The sequence below is a fragment of the Homarus americanus genome, unplaced genomic scaffold, assembly GCF_018991925.1.
Source record: "Homarus americanus isolate GMGI-L3 unplaced genomic scaffold, GMGI_Hamer_2.0 scaffold25483, whole genome shotgun sequence".
Taxonomy (NCBI): Eukaryota; Metazoa; Arthropoda; class Malacostraca; order Decapoda; family Nephropidae; genus Homarus; species Homarus americanus.
Genome location: NW_024726235.1, coordinates 4,159,653 through 4,186,129, shown reverse-complemented (window position 1 = coordinate 4,186,129; position 26,477 = coordinate 4,159,653). Strand labels below are relative to the sequence as shown.

The window sequence follows — 26,477 nt, the reverse complement described above, 5'->3', positions numbered from 1 at the left end:
CAGACCTAGATATGAACCCAAGAATCCTGTTTGCCTTGTTGCGAACGCTAATACATTGTTTTCTAGGTTTCAAGTCGTTGCTAACAAATACACCTAGATCTTTTTTCACAAACTGAGTTTTCTATTTCCGTGTTACCTAGTTTATACTTAACGTTTGTATTCGTCTTCCCTATCTGTAGTACCTTGCATTTATCAGTATTAAAATTCATTTGCCAGTCTACTGACCACTCATGTAAGGTATCTAGATCTCTTTGAAGGTGTTCAAAGTCACTGTCTGAATTTATCACTCTCCCCATTTTGGTATCATCTGCAAATTTACTAATCCTACTAGTTATGCCTAAATCAAGATCATTAATGAATATAACAAACAGCAGAGGGCCTAATACAGATCCCTGGGGAACTCCGCTTTTGACCGCACCCCAGTCTGACTTTAATCCATTTATGCTGACTCTTTGTTTCCTACCAGTTAACCATGACCTAATCCATTTTAATACTGATTCACCTATTCCATGTGCTTCTACCTTCCTTATCAATCTCTCATGAGGGACTCTATCGAATGCTTTACTGAAATCTAAATAAATTATATCATATGACTTATCATTATCTACCGCTTCATATACTTCTGAGAAAAAGCTAAGCAAATTTGTGAGACAAGAACGTCCCTGGGTGAACCCATGCTGAGAAGAATGAATTAAGTTGAATGTTTCAAGGTGGCTTCTGATTTTTGTAGCAATAATTGACTCTAGCAACTTGCCTATGATTGACGTGAGACTAATGGGACGGTAATTTGATGCGTTTGATTTATCACCCTTTTTGAAAATCGGAACTACATTTGCAAGTTTCTAAGCTTCTGGCACTAGGCCCGATTCTAATGACTTATTAAATAAAACTGCTAATGGATTACTCAACTCATCTCTACATTCTTTTAATATTCTAGCATATACCTCGTCTGGACCAGGCGATTTATGAGGCTTCAGTTTGTTAATTACTTTAAGCACATCGTTACTAGTAATATTGATATTCATCAACATATTTTCTATACTGTCGTTATATACCTTATGAACTTCTGGAAACTGTGCTAGGTTTTCATTTGTGAATACGGAGCGAAAATGACTATTTAACGTACAACACATTTCTAACTCATCATCAGTCATTTCAAGATTAGTTTCTTTGGGGTTCTCACCTTGTATACTATATATTACCATAACAGGATCCAAATACTGTAGTAATGAAAAGGAGAACCAGGGAAAACACAAACATCTTTACTAAGTTGGGTTTCTTTAATTACTAATGCTTCGGAAAATCATTTTCCATCATCAGAGCCTAGAAAACAGACAAAAGGTTTTAAAAATGAAACATTATTTCAAAATTTACCTTCCGCAATTTTTTAAAAAGACTTTCTACATGACCGCAAGCAGTGTGTGGTGATTAATGGCACGAAATCGTCATCTGTACCTGTCACAAGTGGGGTACCACAGGGCAGTGTATTGGGCCCGCTGTTGTTTGTTTCATAAATGACATGCCTGACGTTGTACACTCCTCCATACAAATGTTTGCCGATGACGCCAAGTTATTTTGGGAAATTAAGATCCAAGCAGACTGTGAAGAACTGCAGAAGGACCTCTGTGGGCTCCAGGAATGGTCGAAGAAATGACTGCTGAGATTCAATGTCACGAAGTGTAAGAGGATGCACCTGGGGCGTACCAACGACAAGGAGGCGTATCATATGTCCCAACGGGATGAAGAAACTGCACTAGTTGAGACTGTGTGTGAGAAGGACCTAGGTGTGTATGTTAACAATGAGCTGAAGTTCTCGGAAAAATTGCGAGAAGAAGGTAAATCAGGCAAATAAATTATTGGGTCTTATAAGAAGGTCGTTCAGATATCTAGACGGTCCGTCCCTCGTAACGATCTTCAGGAGTGAAGTGCTTCCCCATCTGGAGTACTGTCACCCCATCTGGTCCCCGAGATGTGCTAGGGACTGTCAGTTGGTTGAAAATGTTCAAAGGAGGGCCACCAGACTGGTGCCTGCACTTCGGCACCTCAGCTAGCTTATACTACAGACAGGCAAGGGGGGACCTAGTTGAGGTGTATAAGCATCTCAGGGGGCACTACTCAGTTGAGTGTCCTTACTTGGAGCTGGCGGACTCTCGCCCCAAAAGGGTTCACAGCTCAAGATTGAAGAAGCCGCAAGTCCAGAAAACCGTGAGGGCAAACTTTTTCGGAGGGTCGTAAACTCTTGGAACAATCTACCAGAGAGTGTTGTGACGGCACCGAGTGTGAGCTCTTTCAAGACAAGACTTGACCAACACTGGAGCGGGTTCACGTACATTCAGGAGCCAGTGCATGCCCAGTATTTGCCAACAGTGCGTGACAGACGTGACCGATCGCCCGGGCGGCTAGCGAGCCGATCTTTTGGTGAAGAAGATAAATGAAAAGGAAAAGTAATTAGAGACGTGACCGATCGCTCAAGCGGCTAATAATCCGATCAGTGGCGAAAAAAAATAAATAAAAATAAAAATAAAATAAGCTGGGGGTGGGAGACTTTTTCAAGTGAACCGATACCAGAATATATTTTTATTATTTTTATTTATTTATTTATTTTATTGATTTATTTTTTTTCATTTTTTTTTTCTTATGGGGAATAGCCCACCCGGGCACAGGTCATCGATCCACAACAGGGCCTGCGGGCCGAAAACATAAGAGTAAAAAGAAATTAAAAATAGAAGAGATGAAGACTAAATTAATCTACACCAACGAAGACACCGGAAAACCAGCATTTTAAACCGAGACATTGTATTAGTATGGAAACACAGAAGACAGAGCATACCACAGTTTGGTTGTGTGAGAAAAGAAGGATGTACTGTAGATACAGGCATCTATTCAAGAGTGAAATTTCAATACAGTATTTGTTTTCCCCATATAAGCAAATTTAAAAGAAAGATTATGAATTATATTTTTCCCACAATTCGTCAACAAAGTTGTTCATATCTTGTGAATCCGTATGACCCACTCAGTCCTTCCTGGAGAACAAATTGCCCAGTTACTCGTGTGTTTATATGTATGTATGTATGTATGTATGCGCCACCAACAAAAATACATAGTTTTACTTTCATCCTCTTGGTCGGTCGGTCATTTCTGTTACGCACTGTTGGCAAGTACTGGGCATGCACTGACAGCCTGGCTCCTGAATGTATTTGAACCTGCTCCAGTGTTTTTTTTTTATCATATTCGCCACTTATCAGCTTACTAGCCGTTTGGGCAGTTTATTTTGAAAGAGCTCACACTCGGAGCCATCACAACACTCCGGCAAATTGTTCCAAGAGTATCACAATTCTAACCACAAGCTCACGAAGTTACCATGCAGAACGAACATAAGGAAATACTTCAAGTAAAGGCTGGTAGACCTACGAAGCGGTCTACCAGCCTAAGCTGTGACATCACGAACAGCACATGGGCTTCAAAATAGCCCCAGAGAAGACAATAAAAAACAATGGAGGGTTCCTACACTGGAGCAGGACACTGGCCTCCATCCCTCGGCATGGCTACCTCTAGTACTGTGCATTAGCCAAAGATTTCCTTGTAACTTTTACATGTTATTTTTAGGTGTCTGTGTACCGTATACTGGCCTTAGAGAGACAAGGATCAAGATGTCTCTTACCCACCAGTCCGGAGCTTAAGTAGCGAATAATGTTAAACAATGATATTGTAAAGATTCCAATACTTGAACCGTCTCATATATTCACTTAGGATGAAGTTAAGTAACATAATAAGTCACAAACGAAGGAAACTCACTTCTGAGACTATATAGGTTTATGAATCAGTTAAGGAGAATATTCAGCAAAACATAATAAAATATAGAGGGAAACTAATTTAATAGTTATAAAAATAGTAATAATATTGATAAAATGGGAATATTATTATAGATAGTATGTTTTAAAAGGAGCCATAGTATTAGTCCGGCGGCAAAGACAAGTTAGACAACAGGTAGAGACTGAGGACACCACAACAGCTGATCATCACCACGTGTGTCCTCCCTTTCCTTCACCACCATGTTTTGGGGTGAGTTAAGCCGCTATATTACTCCAAGGTCACATTATTAACACATAACAATACCATTTATCAGTAAGTTAACTCTGGAAGGTTACCTGCGAACTGTACCTTGTGGCCATTGCATCTTAAAACTCGTATGGCATTGTGGTTTATTTATTACTTTTTTTTTTTACTTTATCGTCACCACTGATCGGCCTCTTAGCTACTTGGGCGGTCGGTCACGTCACTGTTACACACTGTTGGCTAATACTGGGCATGTACTGGCTCTGTTACACTGCTGGCAAGTCCAGTGCCGTCTATCTGTTAAACATGTTGGCAAGTACTGGGCATGTACTGGCTCTGTTACACATTGTTGGCAAGTACTGGAACAAAACATAATAATGGAGGAAACTGCAGCTAGCCTGTTGGCTCATACTAGGCAGCTCCATTTACTTTCAACCCAAATAGCTCTTAAGAACATAGATTCATGGATGATAGAGAGTAGTAGTAACTAGAGGAGCTGCCATGAACAGGCCAACCGGCCTATTGTAGACTCCTTATTTTCTTATGTTTCATATGTTCTTATTAAAATAAGGAGTCTGCAATAGGCCGGTTAGCCTGTGCATGGCAGCTCCTGTCTAGAGTTACAACCACTCATATCCATGAATCTACCTAGCCTCGTTTTAAAACTTTCCAGTGTTCCAGCACTTACTACAAAGTTGATATTACCCAAACTTATCCAACTTAAATCTGTTGCTTCAAGTCCTATCATGCTCGGATATTATAAGAACTTTATACCTCCTTTATTGATTCCTTTCACCCACTTAAATACTTCTATCATATCTCCCCGCACTCTTCGTCTTTCTAGGGAATGCCAGTTTAGTTTCTATAATCTATCTTGATATGGAAGGTTTCTAAGTCCTGGAATCATTTTCGTCATTCTTCGCTGCACCGACTCCAGTGAATTGATATCCATTCTATAATACGGGCACCAGAACTAAACTATATTTGAAGTGGCTAATATATGATCGGTTACCGTCAGCGGTTCAGTAATTATGGGGGTGTTTTTAGATAGTTTTGTAAGTTGATAACTTTCACTTCTATTCATTGTCTTGTGCAAGTGCTTAATTTTCTAGATATAGGTTTGGTTAGCTTAGCACATGATTTCAACCCCCTTAAATTTTTCGCAACATAATACAGTATCCTCTAATAAAATTAGTGAAAACTGGGTATTATTAAACCCATTTTCGATGAAAAACAGCAGGTGGTCACTATCTGAATATACAGCAATTACCTTTGAAGCTTCCTAGTAAGCCTGTATTGATGATACTTATGTAATTTGGGCCAATATAAGTTTCTTAACTGTCAACAGTTAGATAATTAAGGGGGGCGGTTTTAGACAGTTTTTCACGCTGATTACTTTCACTTCTATTCATTTTCTTGGGCAAATGCTTAGTTTTCTACATATAGGCAAGTTAAGATATAGGTTAGGTTAACACATGATTTCAGGATTTTATATATTTTTCCCAACATAATACAATTTTATCTAATAAAATCAGTGAAAACTATTTTTAAACCAATCTTCAATGAAAAACAGCGGGCAGTCATGATCCGAATAATTACCGTAATTTGTTCCACTCGCCCACAACTGTATTCCCATGTCAGTGTTTAGTTATCTCACACCTAAAACTAAATTTGTCTAATTTAAAACACACTCGATGCAGGCATGGGAGTTATAATGACTTTGCGGTTAATGGTACGGCAGAAAATCGTTCCTGTGCAAAATGTGGTAATGTTGGGTTAGCATTAGAGAATTCAGTCCAACTCGGCCCATTGCCAACTCGGACCATCAAATACCAACTCGGACACTCTTGGATAGCCAACCCTAAAACGTAAAAGTTTACACATTTATTTTTGCATGAATGATAAAAGTACAAAGGTGCAATGTGTTACAATACAAAGCGAGTTTTTAACCCTTAAGCCCCGGGTTAGGGTGCTGCTGGCAGTACCCCCCACGCGGGGTTAAATCGAGAAAAAAAATCATTGAAAAATGGCGGGAAAATAGGTAGACGTTTTGGAACGTCGCCCGGGGCCTAAGGGTTAACCAACCCCTCCCATAACAAATTCTTCAACTTGTTTAATAGGGAAAATTACCTTAAAAGTTAAAACTTACTATTTATTTACAAAAGTAACTAAAACTGTTGACGGAATTTTATACAAAATATATACAACAAAAGAAATCTGAAAACTCAAGTACAGCACCGGGGTAATAATAAAAGAACATTAAATCCTAACCATCACACTATAATATATAATCACTAAATCCTAAACATCACCATTTAAAAAATATTACATCCTAAACATCACCATATAAACTATAATAACTCCTGGGTCTGGAGCAGTAAGGGTACACTTAACACACTATACTTATGGTTTAGGAGACCAGATGTTGACTTCTCAGCCTATACTCAGTAACTCACTCTGGAGCACACCAAATTTTCCACCTCCAGACCAGGACCAATCACAGGGCTCCACATACTATGGTACTAAGACCAGCCAGTTATACCCCAGGCTGATTGATGGGCAGCCAGTGCCATCTTGTGACCATAGTCTTCCCTACACAACCTGAGAAGTACAGGTAGTCCCCGACTTACGACTGCCTCAACTTAGGTCCATCGGTACTTACGACCTGCTCTGACCTTATGACCGTCGGGACATACGACCGCCACAGTCGTGCCCCAAATTTTTATTTATTTATTTTTTCCCCCAAAATGACGCGCGCATTTTCTATACCGAAACGTTTCCAGTTAATGTAGTCCATGTATAATTAGAAAATTATGGGGACCCCATGTGCATTCAGCTGACTACATTAAAGGTAAGTGCTCAGTCACACTGTATCCATTGATGTATCCATTCCTCATTATTTATTACTTTTAGGGTACTGTATTTCATTGTAGATTTTTTTTTTTTTTAATCTGTCGGTCTTACGACCTGGATTTGGATCTCTAACCCCCGTCGTAAGTCGGGGAGCACCTGTAGTTCATCATAACAAATGATAAAAAGAAGCATAGATGCACAAGTATTACTGATAAACAGCCTCATGATGTGTAGCCATGAAATAAAATCACAAGAAAATACTTAAAAGTTTACCTTTTAATCTATGCATGAATGATAAAAGTACAATGATAAAAAGCAGCATAAAGGTACAAACATTACTGATAAACAATCACGAGATCTGAGGTTGACGAGTTCCACAACAATGTACCCACAGAGGGCGACCTCACTTTACCTGGTGACCTGACAACGATAACCTCACTAGGTATGACAGTTGAGGATGACCTGATCACGAAATCTGAGGTTGGTGAGTTCCACAACTATTCAAATATACTGTGCGAGTTACTTCATGCACAAAGGCAGAACATACCATACAGAAAACTCAGATCAAATACCGGGTAACAATGACCCCAAATGGATACATAATTATTTTAAGAATCTTATTGGCCAAAGGAAGGCTATAGGTCGGAGAATAAATCGTGGTGAAGTTTACCTCCGATATTATTATAAGGTGTTGGCCAAGGTAAGAAAAGCAAAGAGGAGGCAAAGTCAAACCCCAAGGAATTCTTCCAAATGTATCAAACTAAACACAGACCAAGATTGGACCAATACAGTCAGATACCGGCGAGCTAACTGATAACAATGGATAAATGAGCAATAATCTGAACAGATATTTTTCACCACCGAAAATTTAAACATGATACCCGAGGTACTGACTATATACAGAGATAGTGAAGAAGCTAGATTAGTTGAGATAGTAGTGACTAGTAATGATGTTAGTAAGCAAATAGACAAGCTAAAGCCTAATAAATCACCAGGTTCTGATGAGATATTTGCCAGAATATTGAAGGATTGTAAGGAAGAGCTTAGTATGCCCTTACCAAATTTGTTTAACAGGTCATTAAAAATGGGTGTAGTACCAGAGTCCTGGAGGATAGCGAAAGTGATACCGATTTTCAAGAGGGGAGATAGATCACTATCCTCTAACTACTGGCCAATCAGTTTAACATCAATTGTATACAAATTGCTGGAAGCAATATTTTCAAACTTCAGGTGTTCAAAATCACCTGGAGAAGCACAAGTTAGGAATGTGAATCATGGTTCATTGATCAAGTGCTACTAACATACTCATAAAATTCATCCTTCATACCGACTGAAACCTCGGTATTCATTCATTCACACTTTGTGTTTCAGTGAACCAAAAGAGATGTAAAATAAATCTTGAACTCATTCCTGAACCTCTAGTCAGTTACTTGTTTGAAGTGTGCAAGGTGGGTCGAGTCAGTAAAGTGTGGGCTCAGTTGGTTATTTAAGATGGGCCGAATCAGCTAAATGGGTGGGCCGAGTCGGCTAAATGCATGGGCCGAGTGGTTATTTAAGATGGGCTGAGTTGGAGGTACACTAGCATTAGGGTGCCATACAAATAGACATCGCCGTTTTGCTTACAGCTGCCGTACCTACAGTATATCTTGCATGTACTGTACTTGATATCATTACTATGTGTTTGCTCCTGGTTAGATAATTTAAGTACAGTGTACCTTTGCTATATCACCTTTATTTAGTCTTAACTTACATTTATACTCCTTGATATATATATCTCTCTCTCTCTCTCTCTCTCTTTTTTTTTTCTTCTAATGCCCAGGATTTGTTTTGTCATCCTCCTCTGAATACTTTCTAGGGATGTAGACGAAAGGAAAATTATCTGTAAATGTTCATTTGTATTAGGTTTTGTGGATTTGAAGTGGCATATATAGGGAATAAGGTTCTGTGCTTCATGTAGCAACATAAAGAAAGAGTCAAGGGGTACAATAGGCAAGCTCAGGTTAAAGGAGCTTACTGGTAAGGTTAGCATACTGTGTGCATGAACTGTGTAGCTATCATTTACTATAAATGACCCACAGAAATGCATGAATTTTAACCCCTCAAAAGTAATATTCGTATATAGTTAGACCCCTTACTTTTTGCATAAAAAATTGATCATAAAAACTCGAACTATACTCGAGTACTGTATATAAGAGGCACATATGACCAGAAAACAATGGAGAATCTGGTGCTTTACTCTGTGATCTGCCGCCTGCTAGCCCTGCACTTAGTGACGCATGGGTAATTTTACTTAATAGCAAAATCAACTATTTTGCCACTTCCACCACAGTTGTGTGGCAAGAATGGAAAGACAATGGCGTGCATTTTGAGATTTAAACTGAAATTCAGGTGATAAATAGATTTTTTATGAGTTTTTAAAGTCGATAACGATATTTTCATCATGTTTGTTCGTAAAATAGTACGGTGTTGTAGAGCAATCATTTGTGAAGAAATATACATTTAAAAAGTTTAAATACGATGAAAAATGTCAGAAACAACAAAAGAAATGTCGTCATTTGAGCACTCCCTGACCACCTTGAGTGGTAGCGGCGGCATGTGTCCCATGGGCTTCCGAAAATGTTATACGTACTGTACTGTATTGACATGCTAGTACTGTACAGTACTATTATTGGTAAAATTGCAGTTTTGGCCAATATGCCCTAGTACGAGGTAGTTTGGAAGTTAGTTTATCCTGTATATTTTGGTGTGATTTAATCAAATTTTACCTTTATTTCCAGGGGAAAGTACCCGTTTTAGTTATCCCTTCCCCTAAAGGTATGGAAAAACTTTAAAATTCATTTCTGACGTTATTATTCTTTGCCGCCTGGTTGACATCGGGTTAGAAATACTGTACTCCAAATAAGGAGATCTAAAGTTTGGGGGCAGTTTAAACAGTCGGTTGTGTAATGGCTGAAACTGCAGTAATACCCTATTATTATGTAAAGGCAGGAGGTTAGTGAAAAAAATTTATAGTACATGTTTAATGTTTTCTAAGACCTGTAGCTTGTTTCTTTTTCAGGCTTGACACTGGAGCCAGGAAAACGTTATACTAAAACTGTGGATCATGATTTCCACATATCAGCAGCTGTCTTAGATACCAGCTGTGGTGATGATGAGCTGGTCAGGGTAAGGCTTTTATCCATTGTTTTAGATATATCTGTACTGTACTGTCAATTACTAAGTACTGTACCTCATGTTTTGAAGTGATAATATTTCCAATTATTGTCACCAGATCACATTGAATGGCAGAAGGTATATACTGTATACAATAAAATATAGCATTTATTTTTTTGTATCTCTTATCGTGTTTGACATCAGAAATAAAATCCATTGAATCATTTTGAACGGTTTTTAGTACTCTATGTACTTCTCCATAGTTTTGGTATATTATTGTCTCATTGGTTATTGTGTTATCACCTCTGATAAAGCCAATCTCTTTGGCACCTTATTCTCCTCTAACTCCACCTTAGATGATTCCAACTACCCTTCCTACTCTTCCTATTGAACTTATGCACTTTTCTATAATCTCTAATCGTAGGGTTGCTGTTGTGTTATCCAATGTGGATGTAACTAAGGTGCATGGACCAGTCGGAATATCCCCCTCGTGTTTTGAGGGAGTGTGCCGAAGTTCTGGCCCCTGTGTTTGCTTGCCTCTTTTGCCTTTGCCTCAAAACCCCATTTTTTCTTCTTCTTGGAAGCATGCTTCAGTTCATCCCATCCCGAAGAAGGGTGACCATTCTAATCCCTCTATCACCCCCATTGCCCTCACTTCATCCCTCTCTTAAGATATTTGAAACAATCTTATACCCTCATTTTCTCCGTCACCTTGAACGCCTTTCTCTTTTGTCGGACCAGTATGGCTTTCCCCAGGTGAGATCTGCTCTCATACTGCACCCATCTTTGGTCATCCTCTCTTAGGGATTATGGGGAAACTTTAGTTGTGGCCCTCGACATCTCCAAAACATTTGACAGGGTATGGCACAAGTCTTTGCTTTCTAAACTTACCTCTTCTGGTTTCTCTCCCCCACTTTCTCTAATTTCTAGCTTCCTTGAGAACTGATCTATGGCAGTTGCTGTAGAGGGATCGATCTCTTGCTTTCTCTACCAATAGTGGTGTTCCACAGGGTTCTTTTCTTTCACACTACTACTAACTTTATCCAGTCTTATGCTGATGATTCTACTCTTCACTCTTCTCGTGTTTTTCCTTCTCCCTAACTCTCAAACTAGATCTGTTTCTAGAGTTGATATCGTTTCATCTATCAATGCGTATCTGTGCAGCATCTCCGAATAGGGAGGTAGAAATTTGGTTAAATTCAATTGTAATAAAACACAGTATTTATCAATTACACTTTCCAAAATAGAGGATCTCCCACCAATCACATTTCAGGATGCAGTCATCTTGCCAAATTCTAAAATATATATGCTAGGCCTCACCATTTCCTCTAATATGTCATGGAAGCCACACATCCACAACATTGCTAAAGCTGCCTCCTAAAATCTGGGAATGCTGTACAGATGCCGTAGCTACTTCACTCCTGAGCAGTTACTTCAAGTTTATAAGGGATTCATTCGTCCTAACTTGGAGTGTACTGCTCTCACATCTGGGGTGGTTCTTCTTCTGTCCAACTGTTTGATAGGATGGAATCAAAGGCATTTTGTTTTATTAACTCTCCTTTAGTCAATAATCTCTCTCTTCCGTTTCTCTTCGCGGCAATGTTGCTTCGTTCTCTTGCTTGCAGGTACCGTACTGTAACGGGCAATGCTCAGTGGATTTGGCATTCTGTGTGCTGCCGGCAACACAGTGGGCTCACAACACTCGTCTTGCGCGCGGTGCCCACCGTTTCTGTGAGGATGTCGGTCACACTAGAATAACCCATTATAGTACATCATTCTTTCCTCACACAGCCAAACTGTGGAATGCTCTGCTTTCTTCTGTGTTTCCATACTCTTACAATCTATCTCACTTCAAAAAGCTGGTTTTTGCCCCCGCAGGCCTTGTTGTGGGTTGATGACCTGTGCCCTGGTAGGCTGTTCCCCATAAAAAGGAAAAAAATGAATGCTACTGGGCAAAGCTGTGAGGTGTTATGGTCGTTCTTCAACTCGTATTTTCGGGTTGATATACATAACTTTCTTCATTTATTTTTACTTGGTTACATGCACACACTATCCTACATATATATTTTGAAAAAAATTAAAGAAATAATTGTTCTAATGACAAACACCTTAAGGTAATACAGTGGGGTATGCTATAACGAACGGATCCTACTACAAATATTCCTATAATAAACGGTTTTACCTATAAAATTGAGAATGCTATAACGAACGCAACTCCTACAACGAACGCGGATGAATACGGGACTTTCGTCTGGCTCATGAATATTGTTGTATCGCGGTTCACAACAAGAGCGTCAGGCGCCATCTTTATCTCATTGTTTAGCCAGTGCACCACTGTTATTGTTGAAATTTCGTCTTTTGATGTGGAAATTCGTGTTATTTGTATAACTATTTTGTTAAACAAGTAGACAATTGTAACAATGAATCGTCCAAAGCGAGTGAGAAAGCTAATAACCCTTGAAACTAAGAAAGAAATCATAAAGAAACGTGAGAATGGAACAAGCATTGCAAAACTTAGTAATGAATATGCGATGGTTAAATCGACTAAATGTACGATTTTGAAGAATAAAGAGGAGTTAAAAACTGTGCAAGTGGCTAAGGGAATCTTTAGACTTAGCAAAGCAAGGTGTAATGTGATTGAAGAGTTGGAAAATTTACTCTTAGTGTGGATAAAGGAGAAAGAAATGGCAGGTGATAGCATTAGTGAAGCTATAATTTGTGAGAAGGCCAAACAATTGTTTTAGGACCTTAAAGCCAAGACTCCCAGTGGAAGTGATAGTGCTGTGCCAGTGCTTAGGGGTACCTGCATGCTGAACAACACTAAGGTAAGATAAAGTACTGTATTTTTTACATTTTCCACAGAAAATTTTCAGTGTTAAGTGGTTGTATTTGGGGGCCTGGGACGGATTAATCCTATAACGAACGAGGTTCTAGAACCAATTAGATTCGTTATAGCATACCCCACTGTATACATTTCTTTGTCCACTAGTTAGCTGGCTCATTGGGGGAACAGTTGGAAGGCATTGTGTGTGGGGGTAGCGTTGCTTGGGAATTGGCAGAGGTAGCATCTCCTTTGCTATGGTGAAGTAGGGAGTATATATGTACCTGTATAGGTATGCAAATGGTGACTGTGTTAAACTTTCATTTAACTTTTATTAACTGGTTTGGCAATACTGTACAGTATTTTTTGTTGTAACTTATTTATTGTATTATTTTTATTTACTTCTCACATTTATTGTACTAGTACTATATACAGTACAATGTTTTAAGAAAATTATGGCTACAGGAAGAAAATGCACACAAGTTTTTTCCTAAATACACTACTCCCTGCTAAAATGGGGGGTGCGTCTTATATGGTCGTGCATCTTATATGCCGTAAAACACGTTAGGTAGAATGGAAGTGCGTTGATGCCTGGAATTCCAGAGTAATTGATTGATCAAGCTGATTGGTAAGGCCCACTAGTGTGGCATCATAACTTGTTGCCTTCAACTGTAAATGGTGACTGTTGCTTCCAGAGTATCTTTGTTGGGACTTGGGTGTAATGGGAAGGCATCACTAATGAGTGCTTTAGTCCCAGTTGCACATGTTAAGGGTTTCAACCCATAGACTGTACACGGTCAGGTATTCCAGCCAGATTTCCAATTCTGATCTTAAAAGCTAAATAACTGATTCTCCATTTTTTGGGTAATCAAGCCATTTATGTACTAAATTAAATTCCCATCTATATTTAAACCTTCAAGCTTAATTCTTGCACCATCCAATACACAAGTACTGTACTCTGACATGCATTCTTTCCTAATGACACTAGAAAATAAGTTGCTTCCCCACCAGGATACAAGCTTAAGAAATACTGTATGTTAATGCAGTACTATTGTTGAGTTATCATGCCTATTTTAGGATGCTGCCATGGGTATCGTTTTGGCTCTTGTGATTACACTTGTTGGATTTTACTGTCTTGCTGTAGATATGTTGCCAATGTTCATAATTGCTTTTTGTGACATTTATGAGAAACTTTATACTGTACGTACAGTAGTTTAAATTAGTTCATGTATGGCATATGTTAAATATTGATCAGTTTATAACAAAACATTGTTGGTAAAAATTTCTTTAAACTAACAGAGTTTGTCTTCACAGGTTATAGTGGAGGTTGATATCAACGAAGGGGAAATTATCATTGCAAACCTCAGCCAGAAATATGGCATTCTCCAGACCCAGCTTGATCTACAGTTTGGGGCTGGATCTGCTGTTGCATTCTATACAGATGGAGGGACAGCCCCAGTCCATTTATCTGGATACATGATATTTGAAGATGATGATTTTTCTTTTGAAAAAGATGGCCAAAATCTAAATGCAGATGGAATAGATGTGGAAGGAGGAGTAGAAGAAGAAGAAGAGGAGGAGGAGGAGGAGGAGGAAGATGAAGATGAAGAAGAGGAGGAAGAGGAAGAGGAAATTGTACCCGTTAAAGAAGGTACAGTAGAGGTTATTTATGTATTGGGATACATTCAGGTACAAACTTTGTGTATTATATTAGCTAGGTATACATATGAGAAGCAAGCGAGAAGAATTGCTTAAAATCCATCCTAAGGAACAACATCCAGGAGAATATTTTAATGTTTGTTAAAAGTTGAATACTGTATTTTGTTTATTTCAGACAACCCAGTACTTGATGCTGGCCAAGCATCAAAAAGGAAGGCAGAAGAAAAGGCAGAATCACTTACTAAAAAGGCTAAAATGCATTCACCAGGTCATCAACCAAGTAAGTTTACCATGCATGAAGAGGACTTTTCCTCCGAGTGAAAGGAAAAAATGTATGCGGCTGGTGTGAGAAATGTGATGTTCTGTGGCAGAAAACATTGGTAGTTAAAGAGGATGACATCAGTAGACTCGAGCAAGCTGAAATGAGAATGGTGAGATGTATGTATAATATTGTAATGTGACATTGAAAGACAGGAGGTACTGTTCAGAGCTAAGAGGGCAGCTTAGTATTGAGAGTACAGTAATGGTGAAATCTTGTGAAGAGGCATCCGAGATGGTTTGGGCATGTGGAGAGACCGGATAAGACTAATTATAGGTCGAGATGCATGAGCTTAAATGTGGAGGGGATGAGAGCCACGAGTAGGCAGGCCAAGAATGACATGAGGAGAGGTTGAAAGAAATTAAATGACAAAGTTAGGAACCTGGTGAGAGACTGCAAGAGACCGTGCAGCATGAATAGTTACCATCAGGTAACTGCGGCTAACCCACACAAGTGTATAAAATAGCTGTAAAACAATGATGATACCCCAAACATATACTGTACAGTATATAGTATACTGTATATCAGTGGTCCCCAACTTTCTGTTGGCTATGGGCCACATTTATCAAAATAAATATAGTGGAGGGTGCCAGTAATTTTTTGGGGTCTAAATTTATAAAATTTGCTCGTATGCAACGTTACAACTGTTACATACTTATTTAATTTACTCCTTTATCATGCATTTATAAGACAAGTTAAACAAATATAATTACTTTTAGAAGTTTGGTGAGAAGGCTGGCTCTGCATTCCTTCTGCTAGTTTGGAAATATCCGTGGTGTAATTTGTGACTGCTATTCTCATGCGGTCATTCAGGTGACCATTAGTTAAACGTGACCTGTACTTGGATTTTAAGTACTTCATTATCGAGAATATTGATTCACGCATGTAAATAGAGCCGAAGCATGAAATTAGTCTTTGATAAATCTCCTTCAGAAGTGGAAATTTCTCAGAATCCACTAATGTTAAAAATTCTTGATTTTTGGTGTTCTGCTTTGCTTTTCAAGCATCAGTCAGCTTGCAGAGTTCAGTTCAGATGTGATATCAATCAAAAATGCTAAATCATCAACCACTGAGGATCACCGAGTTCTCCGTAGGACTTGTCCCTTTCTTGCAAAAAAATAAAATTATTTCAGGAATTAGTTGTTCAAATATTTGGAGAATTTTTCCTTTGCTATGCCAACATAATTTTGTGTACAAGACAAGGTCACCATACCGAGTACTTAATTCATCCAGGAGTGCCTTAAATATCCTGATGGAATAAAAAAAATTCACAACTACCTTCATTGCAAGGCCATACTTTAGTTAATTGCTTTTGAACACAGAGCTTGCCGGTGTATTATGCAATAACTGATGAGCTGTGGGAAAGCAGGGTAATTTTTGCACAGTTTGACAAAACCAACATTGCACCTATCATTGAAGGAGCACCGTCCGTTGTTAATGACTCAAGCTTTTGAAGGGGCACACTGACCTCATCTACAAAACTCATAAAGGGTTGATAAACATCTTTGCCATGTATTTTTCTTTTCGTGGGAAAAGAGCCAAAATAATCTTCTTTAACACTATTATCAGCAAAAATCATATGCACAAATAGTGTCCACAATGTCTGTTGATTCATCAAATTGCAAGCTGGAGTACGTGCACTTTTCCAAGTAAATTTTTATTTGATCAAACACATTTTCCTACATCATCTCTGTCCTATGAGTGACTGTGTTTCCCGACAGTGGTACGGATTTTATTGTTGATATAATCTCGGTTTTATTCTTGAAATCTTGCAACAAGGACTAGGCAGAAGCAAGCATACAGCCTTTCAGAGTTTTATCATCCTCAAATATTTTTTTCTTTTTTGCAAGAACATGAGCATCACTATATGATGCCACTGTTGATGCTCTAGCTTTGGAAATTGGTTTCCGGAAGGTATCTTGTTGGGCAAGCAACTTATCTTTTTATTGTTGTACTTTCTCGCTCCTTAAAGCACTGTTAGAAAGATATTTAGTTATGTAATTTTGGTGAACTGTAACAAAATGACACTCTACATTGCCTTTCTTGGTGACTGCAACAGTTGCATGGCAATTTATGCACACACACACACACTTATCTCTAAAGTTTGTAAAAAAAACAATAAATAAATAAATATTCAATCCCATTCATCGTGAAAAGTGTGATTGTGACTTTTTTTAGAACTTTAAGCCATATTTATTCTTTCTTATGTACTGTAGTAATATTAGGTGCACTGAGACACTCGTCAGTTACCTCCCTCCTCCTCTCTGTTAAAATAATAGTACAGTACCTGTATTAGTATTTTTAATATATCCTTGCGGGCTCCATAATATGGCTCCGTGGCTGCCATGACGTCCACGAACTACAGGTTGGAGACCACTGCTGTATATATAGAGGGTGTTGTAGAATTTTTTTACAGTAGTTCATGTGATTGCAATAGCAAAATTGTCTCACTTGTTGATGTATGAGGACTGCCCCAAATAAAGACAGAGTTGCTGATTTAATACAAACATTCATGAAAAATCTATAAGGGTGTATGTATGTGTGCGCACACTGTAATTACAATACAGTGACCCCTCCATTAACGAACTCAATCCGTTCCAGAAGGTCGTTCGTTAACCGAAACCATTGTTTCAATGGGTTTTTGGGTAATTGGTTCCAGCTCACCGAAAATTTCCTAACTTCAACAAAAATGGCAGAAAAATTTACTTACTTTGAGATGTGTATGTAGAAGGCTCCTGGATGATGATGATGATGTGCATTTGAAGTGGGAGGAGGAGGAGGAGAAGGGAGAAGAGAAGGAAGTGGAGGTGGAGGAGAAGCATTTTACTGCTTCTTGGAAGGTGAGTCACCTTCCATGAAAATGTCAGGAACCTCTGGACTGACAGATTCTCCACCATGAACATCCTCTCTCCTTCTTGAAGTGGAAGGCTGAGGACTAGCATCATCCTCTCTCCTTCTTGAAGTGGAAGGCTGAGGGCTAGCATCTTGTTCCCTCTGCCTTTTACTGAAGAAAGTGTCAATTGTGGTCTGTGGGGCACCTGTCCTCCTCACCATTAACTTATGTTTAAAGAAGGAGACCACTGAGTCCTCAACATGACACAAAGTTAGTTCAGTTTTTTCCACTTCTGGGTGCTTTGAAGCCAGTTCCCTGAACTTCTCCCAGTAGTAAATCACATCTTTCAACTGTTTAGCTGACATATGGTCATCACTTTCAATTTCCTCCTCACCACTGTCAGCCTCTACCCGTAACATCTCATCCAGCTGCTTCAAGTCATCAGGAGTAAGTTCCTCCTCATGAGACATCACAAGCTCTTCCACATCCTTCTCCTCCACTTCAAGGCCCAATGACTGACCAATGGACACAATCTCCTGGTCCAACTCTGTTTCTTCCTCAAATCCCTCAAAATCATGGACTACTGATGACCACAGTGCTTTCCATGAAGAATTGAGGGTTCTATTGGAGACTTCTTGCCATGATGACACAATCAATTTTACAGCCTCCAGGACGTTGAAGTGTGTCTTCCAGAACTGTTTCAGTGTTAGTTCAGGATCAGTGGAAGTTGCCTGATGACACCTCCTAAACATTTTCTTCATGTACAACTTCTTGAAGTTGCTGATTACATTCTGGTCCATTGGCTGTATGAGTGATGTAGTGTTTGGAGGCAAAAACAACTTTCACAAAGTCAAATTGATACTCCAAATTGCTGGCAAGGTCAAGGTCATGACCAGGAGCATTATCCATGAGGAGAAGAGCCTTTAAAGGAAGTTTATTGGTGGTTAGGTAGCTCTTGACAGAGGGGCAAAACACATCAACAGCCCATTCATTAAAGAACTGTCTTGTCACCCATGCCTTACGGCTGGACTTCCAATAAACTCCAAGCTTTGTTCTTATCACTTTCTGTTGCTTGAACACCCTGGGGTTTTCAGAGTGGTAGACAAGCATAGGCTTCAGTCGGAAATCCCCTGAAGCATTGGCACCAAGCAATAGAGTGAGACGGTCTTTCATGGGTTTATGCCCAGGTAAAGAGGCTTCATCTTTGGTGATGAATGTTCTTTTGGGCATCTTTTTCCAGAACAGCCCAGTTTCGTCCACATTGAACACTTGCTGTGGAAGATAATTTTCTTCTTCCATCAGTTTTTTAAATTCAACTAAAAACTTTGCTGCCCCTTCTTTATCAGCACTAGCAGCTTTACCATGCCTAACAACACTTAAAATGTCATTCTTTTCTTAAATTTTTCGAACCAGCCTTTGCTAGCCCGAAAATCTTCAAATTCTGTTCCTGAAGAACCAGGTTGATCTGCCTTTAAATGTTCATAAATCTCCCTGGCTCTTTCACAAATGAAATCACCAGAAACTGAATCACCTTTCATCTGTTTTTCCCTAATCCAGATGATAAGTAACCTCTCAGTTTCTACGATTAGGGATCTACTTTTAAACACACTTGTAGATTTGTCTCTCACGTTCACTTCCTTAAATTTGTCTTTTTGTGCAAGAATTGTCGACACAGTTGATGCCGACATGCCATATTCTTTGCATAGCGCATTTGATTTAATGCCTTGTTCGTGTTTTTTTATTACAGTATTTCCTGCTTTATTTGGATTGAAATTGCTTTTCTTGATCTCTTAGGCCCCATGCTGGATTCAAACAATGGCAACATGTATTTTTCAAAGTTAAACTAGCTGTAAATAAAGAATATTTTCTTTAAAATAACACTGCACTGCACTATATATTGTCAATATGTAAAATAATTTTCAAAATGACCAATAATTTGCTTGGAAACACAGAAAAAAAGCATTTAGTTGGAGAGTCTCAAGCAAGATATTACCTCCAGTGAAAACAGAGAGCCTGTTTGCTGTGTTCAGAGGCTGGATGCCGCGCATTAAACTAGTCACTTTACCTTCAATTTTGTTCAATAATTATTAAAATGACTAAAAAATTGAATATTAAACTTTTAAGATTATTGAATAGTATAAACTTCTTGATATTTACTAAAATAGTAAGGAATTTAAGCCCTAGAAACGATTAATGTATTGGCGGACTGATACTAAAGCTGGTTGCCCGGTCAGTGCAAGCGAAAACATGTTGAGGTCGGTTCGTAAGAACTTCGTTAAGCGAAATTTTTTTCGTTAACCGAATTGAAGATCTTTATGGAAGGCAGTTCGTTAATCGAAATTACGTTAACCGAGGTGTTCGTTAAACGAGGGGTCACTGTATCAGCAGTTAACCACATAGTGAAATATGAAGACTATAGTAGTTTAAGGGAACCCAATTTAAGTTTATTTTTAGTATTGCCGATATGATACTCACCAGTTCCGAAACCTATAAAAACATGTTAAATATGGTATTTTTCAATATAGAATTGGATGACATGGTGGACGGTAAGCGACCTGGCAGTGATAAGAATGACAAGAAGGAAGCAGCCCCCGAGAAGGGTAAATTGACTAATGTGTTTGTTCTGTTCGTGAGAAGCTGTGTTGGTGTAATGATTGTTTAGTATTACTTAACTTGTCTAGTAGTTGTCACTTAATCTATGTATGGTGTTATTTAACCTGTATGGTTTGATACTTAACCTGTTATAAGACGTAGGAACTCTTCGTGTAGGTTTCTTGACCAAGTGGTATTTGTGCTTCATGAAAATATTGTGTGACATGATTTCAGAGTCATCATTTCTATTTAAGTTGATAAAAAATTATTCTGTAATATCATCACACAAGTTTACATTTGGTTCAGTTTATATACAGTTCAGTGTGTATATAGACTGCAGGTATATGGTTCAGTATGTATATAGACAATGCAGGTATACAGTTCAATATGTATATAAACAAGGTAGCCATAAAGTTCAATATGTATATTAACAATGCAGGTATACATTTCATGATGTATATAGACACTGCAGGTGTACAGTTCAATATGTATATAGGCAATGCAGATGTATTCAGTTCAGTATACATACACTGTAAACAGTTCAGTATGTACAGTACCCTGTATATAGATAATGCAGGTGTACAGTTCAGCATTATACAGGGTGTCCCATAGGTTTCCATACAACGTATCACCAACGCCATTACAAGCTTGAACGTGTTCTTCAGCAGTGGAGGACACGCATTGAAGTGTTTTCAACAGAATGGTAGTCATGTAGAGCATATTATATAAATAAAAATGGATTTTAATATAAAATTTATTTTTCCTATGTATGGAAATTTATGGGACACCCTGTACAGTATAGATAATATAGGTACAGTATACAGTTCAACATGTATATAGACAATGCGGGTATACAGATCAGCATGGACTGTCCACACTACTTAAAGCCACACAAACTGGCCGCCTCAAAATTCCTAACAGCAACTTCGCTGGGTCCATCCCTTCTCTTCCTCCCAAAACACAAAAGCCAGGCAGTTAAGTAGAGGTCAGCCAAGGTAAGGTCAACACTGACCTTTGTAGTACAGATATGCAGTTTAGTATGCAAGATATGATGTATTAGGTCAGGGAAAGGTATATATTTTATAACATAGTTTTTTTTTCTTCTCCAGTTGAACAAAAGAAATCACCCACCACAAAGAGCCCGAAGAAAGACAAACTTCCGAAGGATGAATCCAAAACACCAAACAAGACAAAAGAAAAGCATGAGAAAGCTCTAGGTAAGCAAGAAATGCAAGTGCATGTTAATGCACAGAAGGTGAAGGATTATTCAGGAGAGCTTTCAGGTAAATACCATGGCTGCATCTTATTGTACTGGGGGCCCCCCAAGTTTGCAGATTTTTATTTCGCGGTCCTCTATTATTTGCAGATGACACCCTGGATGTACCCAAGATGTCTGTGGGTAGTTTCAAAAGTTGTTGGCATTTCACAGCTGGGACAGGGAGCCACTCATTTTAGAGGCAGTAATTTCCTTTACCTGTATTGTAAATATGTGTGTGTGTAGAGACACACACACAAAGCACATACAATTAAATAATAATTTGAAAATCCTCTCACAAATACTGTAATCAGAATTTTTTTATTAAAAATGTGAGTCTACCCTCAAGTCCTTGCTTTATTACTTTATAAATAAAGTACAGAGTTAGGGGTAAACTCACATTTTTAATATTTTGTTTTTATTATTTGTGAGTATTTTCCCATTAGTGTACCTGTATTATTTATTTGTACAGTATGTGTTTTGTGTGTGTGTGTCTACACAAACACACACACAAATATACAATACAGGTAAAAGAAATAATTGTCCTAAGGGCAAACACATAAAGGGAATACAGGGCATACATTTCTTTGTACACAAGTAAAAATGTAACCCCCTCCCCTTCTGGTCCACAAATGTTATTTGCGGATTTGGCGATTCGCGACCATTTTGAGAATCTATCCCCCGTGAATTTTTATGGGGGGCTGTAGTTTAGTTAAACATGTGATAATTTTCATTAAGAAGAGGGAGCTAGATCAGGATTGCCACAGGTCAGAATATCATGGCAGGCTTAGTAAGAATTGTTTTGAAAAGGTCAAGGAAAAGTCTGGGAAACCCATAAAAGCATTTCAAAATGCTCTTCAGAATTTGTTCTACATATCATGGGAAAATAACTGGATGTTCTTTAGATGAATTTTACCTTATCACCTGGCCAGGCATCAGATGAATGGGGTTTTAACATCAATAAAGATTTACTAGAGTTAAAACTTGCATATTAGAGCAAACTGTAGTGTCAGGTCTCGGGGAAATTGATGGTGTTTGCATTTGCCTTACATAGTCAAACCACCTGAAGAATCTGCACCACAGCTTATTTCACATAAAGATTATCCAACCTAACACACTTATCTCCCCAAATAGTGTTAGGATGGTTAATCTTTAAGTTAAATAAGATGGGGGTGCAGATTCTTTAGGTGATGCAAAATTTTTAATTGATATAAAATCTTTACCAGTTAAACCCAAAAAGACTCCTGATACAAACACTCCAAAGACAGTGCAGTCTCCAGGGGCATCACAGACTCCTAGTAAACCTCCAAAGGTGGTGCTGTCAGGCGGAGTGACGTGTGTAGACGTTAAGGTTGGCACTGGAAAAGAAGCTAAGAAAGGGAAAATGGTATGTATGAATATTGCTGCCTGCTTGCTAACCACATTGTGCTGTTCATCCCAGAGCTGAAGATATGGTTCTCTTGAATAAAGTGTAGGGTCAAAGCAGGAGCTTTGTCACTTGAATATTTAGTTTTTTTTTTTCTTCATATCCACAGGAATTTAATTTAAGGTATACGATTCCCTTCATTCACAGTTGGTAGTGCATTATGAGGGACGTCTAATGAGTACTAAGAAGGTGTTTGACACAGTGAACACTGGGAAGGGCTTCAAGTTCCGACTGGGCAAAGGAGAAGTGATCAATGGCTGGGATGTTGGCTTTGAAGGAATGAAGGTTGGAGGCATAAGAAAAATTACCTGCCCTCCACACATGGCGTAAGTTACTTCTGATTGCTGTACTTCTTACACTTGATATGAATGATATAACATCATCTCTCTACACTTGTGATATTTGGAGTCTGTCTCATTCCCTTGTCATGAATCCTTAGTCGAGATGAATCGGAATTACGGAGTGTTCCAGTGACTCGGGTATTGGTGATTTTGTTGCTCATATAAATACAGGTGTATTGTATATGTTATATTCTAGGTAAATTATTTGGACTATTTTGTAGTATGGTAATGTGACATTTAAAATACTACATTTATTTAGTTGATTTTGGTTTATTCTAATTAGCTAGTTTCTGCATAACAGCCATTAGACTAGTTACTGTGGTTCCAGTGATGAACACCAGAGGACCTCAAATTCCCTCCATCCACCTGTCAGGTTGGGAAAAGCCAGCTGAGTCGGTTTTACTCTTGACACCGACTGCTGTAAGTCGGAGCTGCTTCCCCAATTCTCTTGGTGTTGTCTGGGTATTTATTTTCTTTAATGTTATCAATTTGGAGGTATTCTCAACATACTGTAATTCTGTTAACCAACAAATCACTGACTTATTTATCATACTCTTAGTCATTGAAGCTTTGAATTCTACTTTATATGTCTTTGTCTATGAAATCCAGTCCTCTTTCTTTACTACACTGTTCTACTGATGGATCCTCCACAAATTCACCAAGAACAAAATCTCCCATGGTTGTTAATTAAATGCTTTAATGCAATTAAATGTTTAAATGATAACTCCTTGGTCAGGCCCCCCATGCTTTTTGGAGTCTTGGTGAAACCTCTCTACTGTCCCATGGGACTCCGGATGATATACTGTTGCTAGGTACTGACATAATCCCATCTCCTTCATAACTTGCTTGAATAGCCCTGAGGTGAAATTTGAACCCTGGGGACTGGACTACCTTTGGAACTCCATATTGGGTGAAAAATGCAATCATTGCATTCAAAACCTTCTTTGTAGTTATGCATCTTAAAAAATAACTTCAGGATACCTAGTAGTGCAACACATCATTGTGAGAAGGAATTAGTTATCTTTTAGTTTTAGGAAGGGGCCCTACACAGTCTATTGTGATAGTGTTAAAATGTTATTCAACTACTGGAATTGGCTTTAATGGTCTGATATTCAACTACTGGAATTGGCTTTAATGGTCTGATTTGGTTTTCCTGCTAGTTGACATTCATGACAAGTTCTACAATATTTACCTACATCACGTTGTAACTTTGGCCAATAGAAATGTTGAAGGATTTTGTGATAGGTCTTATTTACTCCAAGATGACCACCACTATAGTCATGTGCAAGGGTTAATATACTAGTTGATCTAAGTTTAGTAGGAACGGCAATCTGATGTGTTTCTGACCAAACTTCATTGGTGGGAACATGACGTCTGTACTTGCGATTTAGAATACCTGACTTGAGGTAATAGCAAGTAAGGAGTTTAAATATGTCTGATTCGTCTATAGACTTGTCATAGATTGTGCGGAGCTTAATATCCCCCATTTGACTTTTAATCGGTGCATCAGTAGTGATTGGAACATTATTAAGTGTATCTAAACTTGTACCACTGTACAAATCATTAATATGTAAATCATCTTAATCATCAAGGGAATTAATTTGATTTTCTTTCATGACACAACTGGTTGTGGTACCACTTTAGAACGAGCAAGGTCATTTCCTAACAAAAATGTAACTTTAAAATAGTCCAAATAATTTAAGAATATAATATATACAATACACCTGGATTTATGAGCTCCAATGAAATCACCAATACCCGATTCACTGGAACGCTCCGTAATCCCAAGTCATCAAGACAAAGGATTCCTGACACCCTTGATGCTCTTAAGGACTTAATACTGTACAGTAGTGGCAAAGTAATGCATGTGAGTGTGATGGGATACTTGTCTAAGACTCTCAACTTCCCTTTTTAAGTGGCATCCCCATTGCGAAGGGGTTATGGTACCAGGCATATCCCTTGATGGCCAAATTACTGAGTACACTTTCTAGGTTGAGCCAAATCACCTTACTTAACACAGCATGCGTGGGGTTATTGTGGCAAATGTGCAGCACCAAAACCTGTCATATATAAGCAAATTCCAAATTAATTGAAGGTTCATTTTATCAAGTCATGCATGTTTACCTCGATTTCAGCCAGACGTGTTATTAATCCCCAAACGAGTAAATTTGGTTGGTTTAGCTGTTACATTTTATTCGCCTTGCCTGCAGCAAGTGCTTCAGTTTATTTTTGTATGTTCAATTACCTGTAGTCTGATTTATGCTTGCAGTGCTCTTACATGCATCTTTTTCCAATAGATATGGCAAGCAAGGAGCTCCTCCAGACATTCCACCTCAAGCAACATTACTGTTCACTGTAGAACTAAGAAATGTTTATTAGGATGTAATTGCAATAAGAGTGGATAAGTTCCAGTTATTTAAATAAAAAAAATTATTTGCATTCAGTGACCCATTTTGGTCATATGCATTTAGTGTGAATGTTAAACTAGTTATTAAAGTTCATGATAGAGTAGTTAGTGGTGCTGCAGTTGACATTGCATGTACAAGTTCAAAAATCTTTTGATGTTCATGGGTGAGTACATTTTATGGATGGTTGCTGAAACACACAGCAACTTTTTTGTCAGGTGTTAAGGGTTGTTACTTTTATTATGAAGGACTGTCTCTTTTATAAGAGGAATTTATCATTTATAACCCATTAAAATGGGTAGATTAATATTGTTATTTATGCATAAATATTTTATACATACAGTATTTGGAAAAAAATAAGAACTATATACATCACTAGATGTGAAACATTTTAGTGTAAGTTGCAGCACGCCATCACATTTGTTTGACATGATAAAATACAGTGGTCATTCTTTTTATGGTGCTTATTTCTCCCCAAATGTAACTGAATATTGTAGAAAACATGATCACCACATAGCTTTCATTATGAAGAAATAGATGAAAGGAAAGTAATCTCAATAAATACTGGGACTAACATGAACAAATCACTGAAAAGGCTACCATCAGATATTCCTCCCCCTATTTACGATTGGGGTTAGGTTCCTAAAAAAAAAAAGAAAGTCAGTGGAGATATAAATCGGGATCATTATAACAAGGGGTTCAATTGGATACGTTCCTAAACAGTTGGACACCCACATGCATCACGGGAGGAAAAACAAATACCT

At 38.3% G+C, this 26,477-nt stretch overlaps 1 protein-coding gene across 2 annotated transcripts; it reads left to right on the top strand.

The window, feature by feature from the left end:
- The first annotated feature begins 3,940 nt into the window (after positions 1-3,940).
- On the top strand, positions 3,941-26,169 carry LOC121865444 (39 kDa FK506-binding nuclear protein-like). 2 transcript variants are annotated; one of them, XM_042364877.1, is made up of 9 exons: positions 3,941-4,062; positions 9,968-10,074; positions 14,198-14,534; positions 14,718-14,822; positions 20,220-20,294; positions 21,396-21,503; positions 22,768-22,928; positions 23,115-23,293; positions 25,606-26,169. In XM_042364877.1, the coding sequence occupies exons 1-9, from the start codon at positions 4,053-4,055 to the stop codon at positions 25,685-25,687; spliced, it is 1,164 nt and encodes a 387-aa protein (XP_042220811.1). In that variant the 5' UTR covers positions 3,941-4,052; the 3' UTR covers positions 25,688-26,169. The 2 variants fall into 2 exon arrangements, with proteins under 2 accessions (XP_042220811.1, XP_042220812.1); XM_042364878.1 differs by lacking the exon at positions 20,220-20,294.
- The last annotated feature ends 308 nt before the right edge of the window (positions 26,170-26,477 follow it).

What these genes read in the sequence shown, in the direction of transcription:
- LOC121865444 (XM_042364877.1), top strand. An exon ending in AAAGCATGAGAAAGCTCTAG is followed by an intron (nt 21,504 to 22,767) that starts GTAAGCAAGAAA and finishes AATCTTTACCAG; the next exon opens with TTAAACCCAAAAAGACTCCT. An exon ending in ACCTGCCCTCCACACATGGC is followed by an intron (nt 23,294 to 25,605) that starts GTAAGTTACTTC and finishes TTTTTCCAATAG; the next exon opens with ATATGGCAAGCAAGGAGCTC.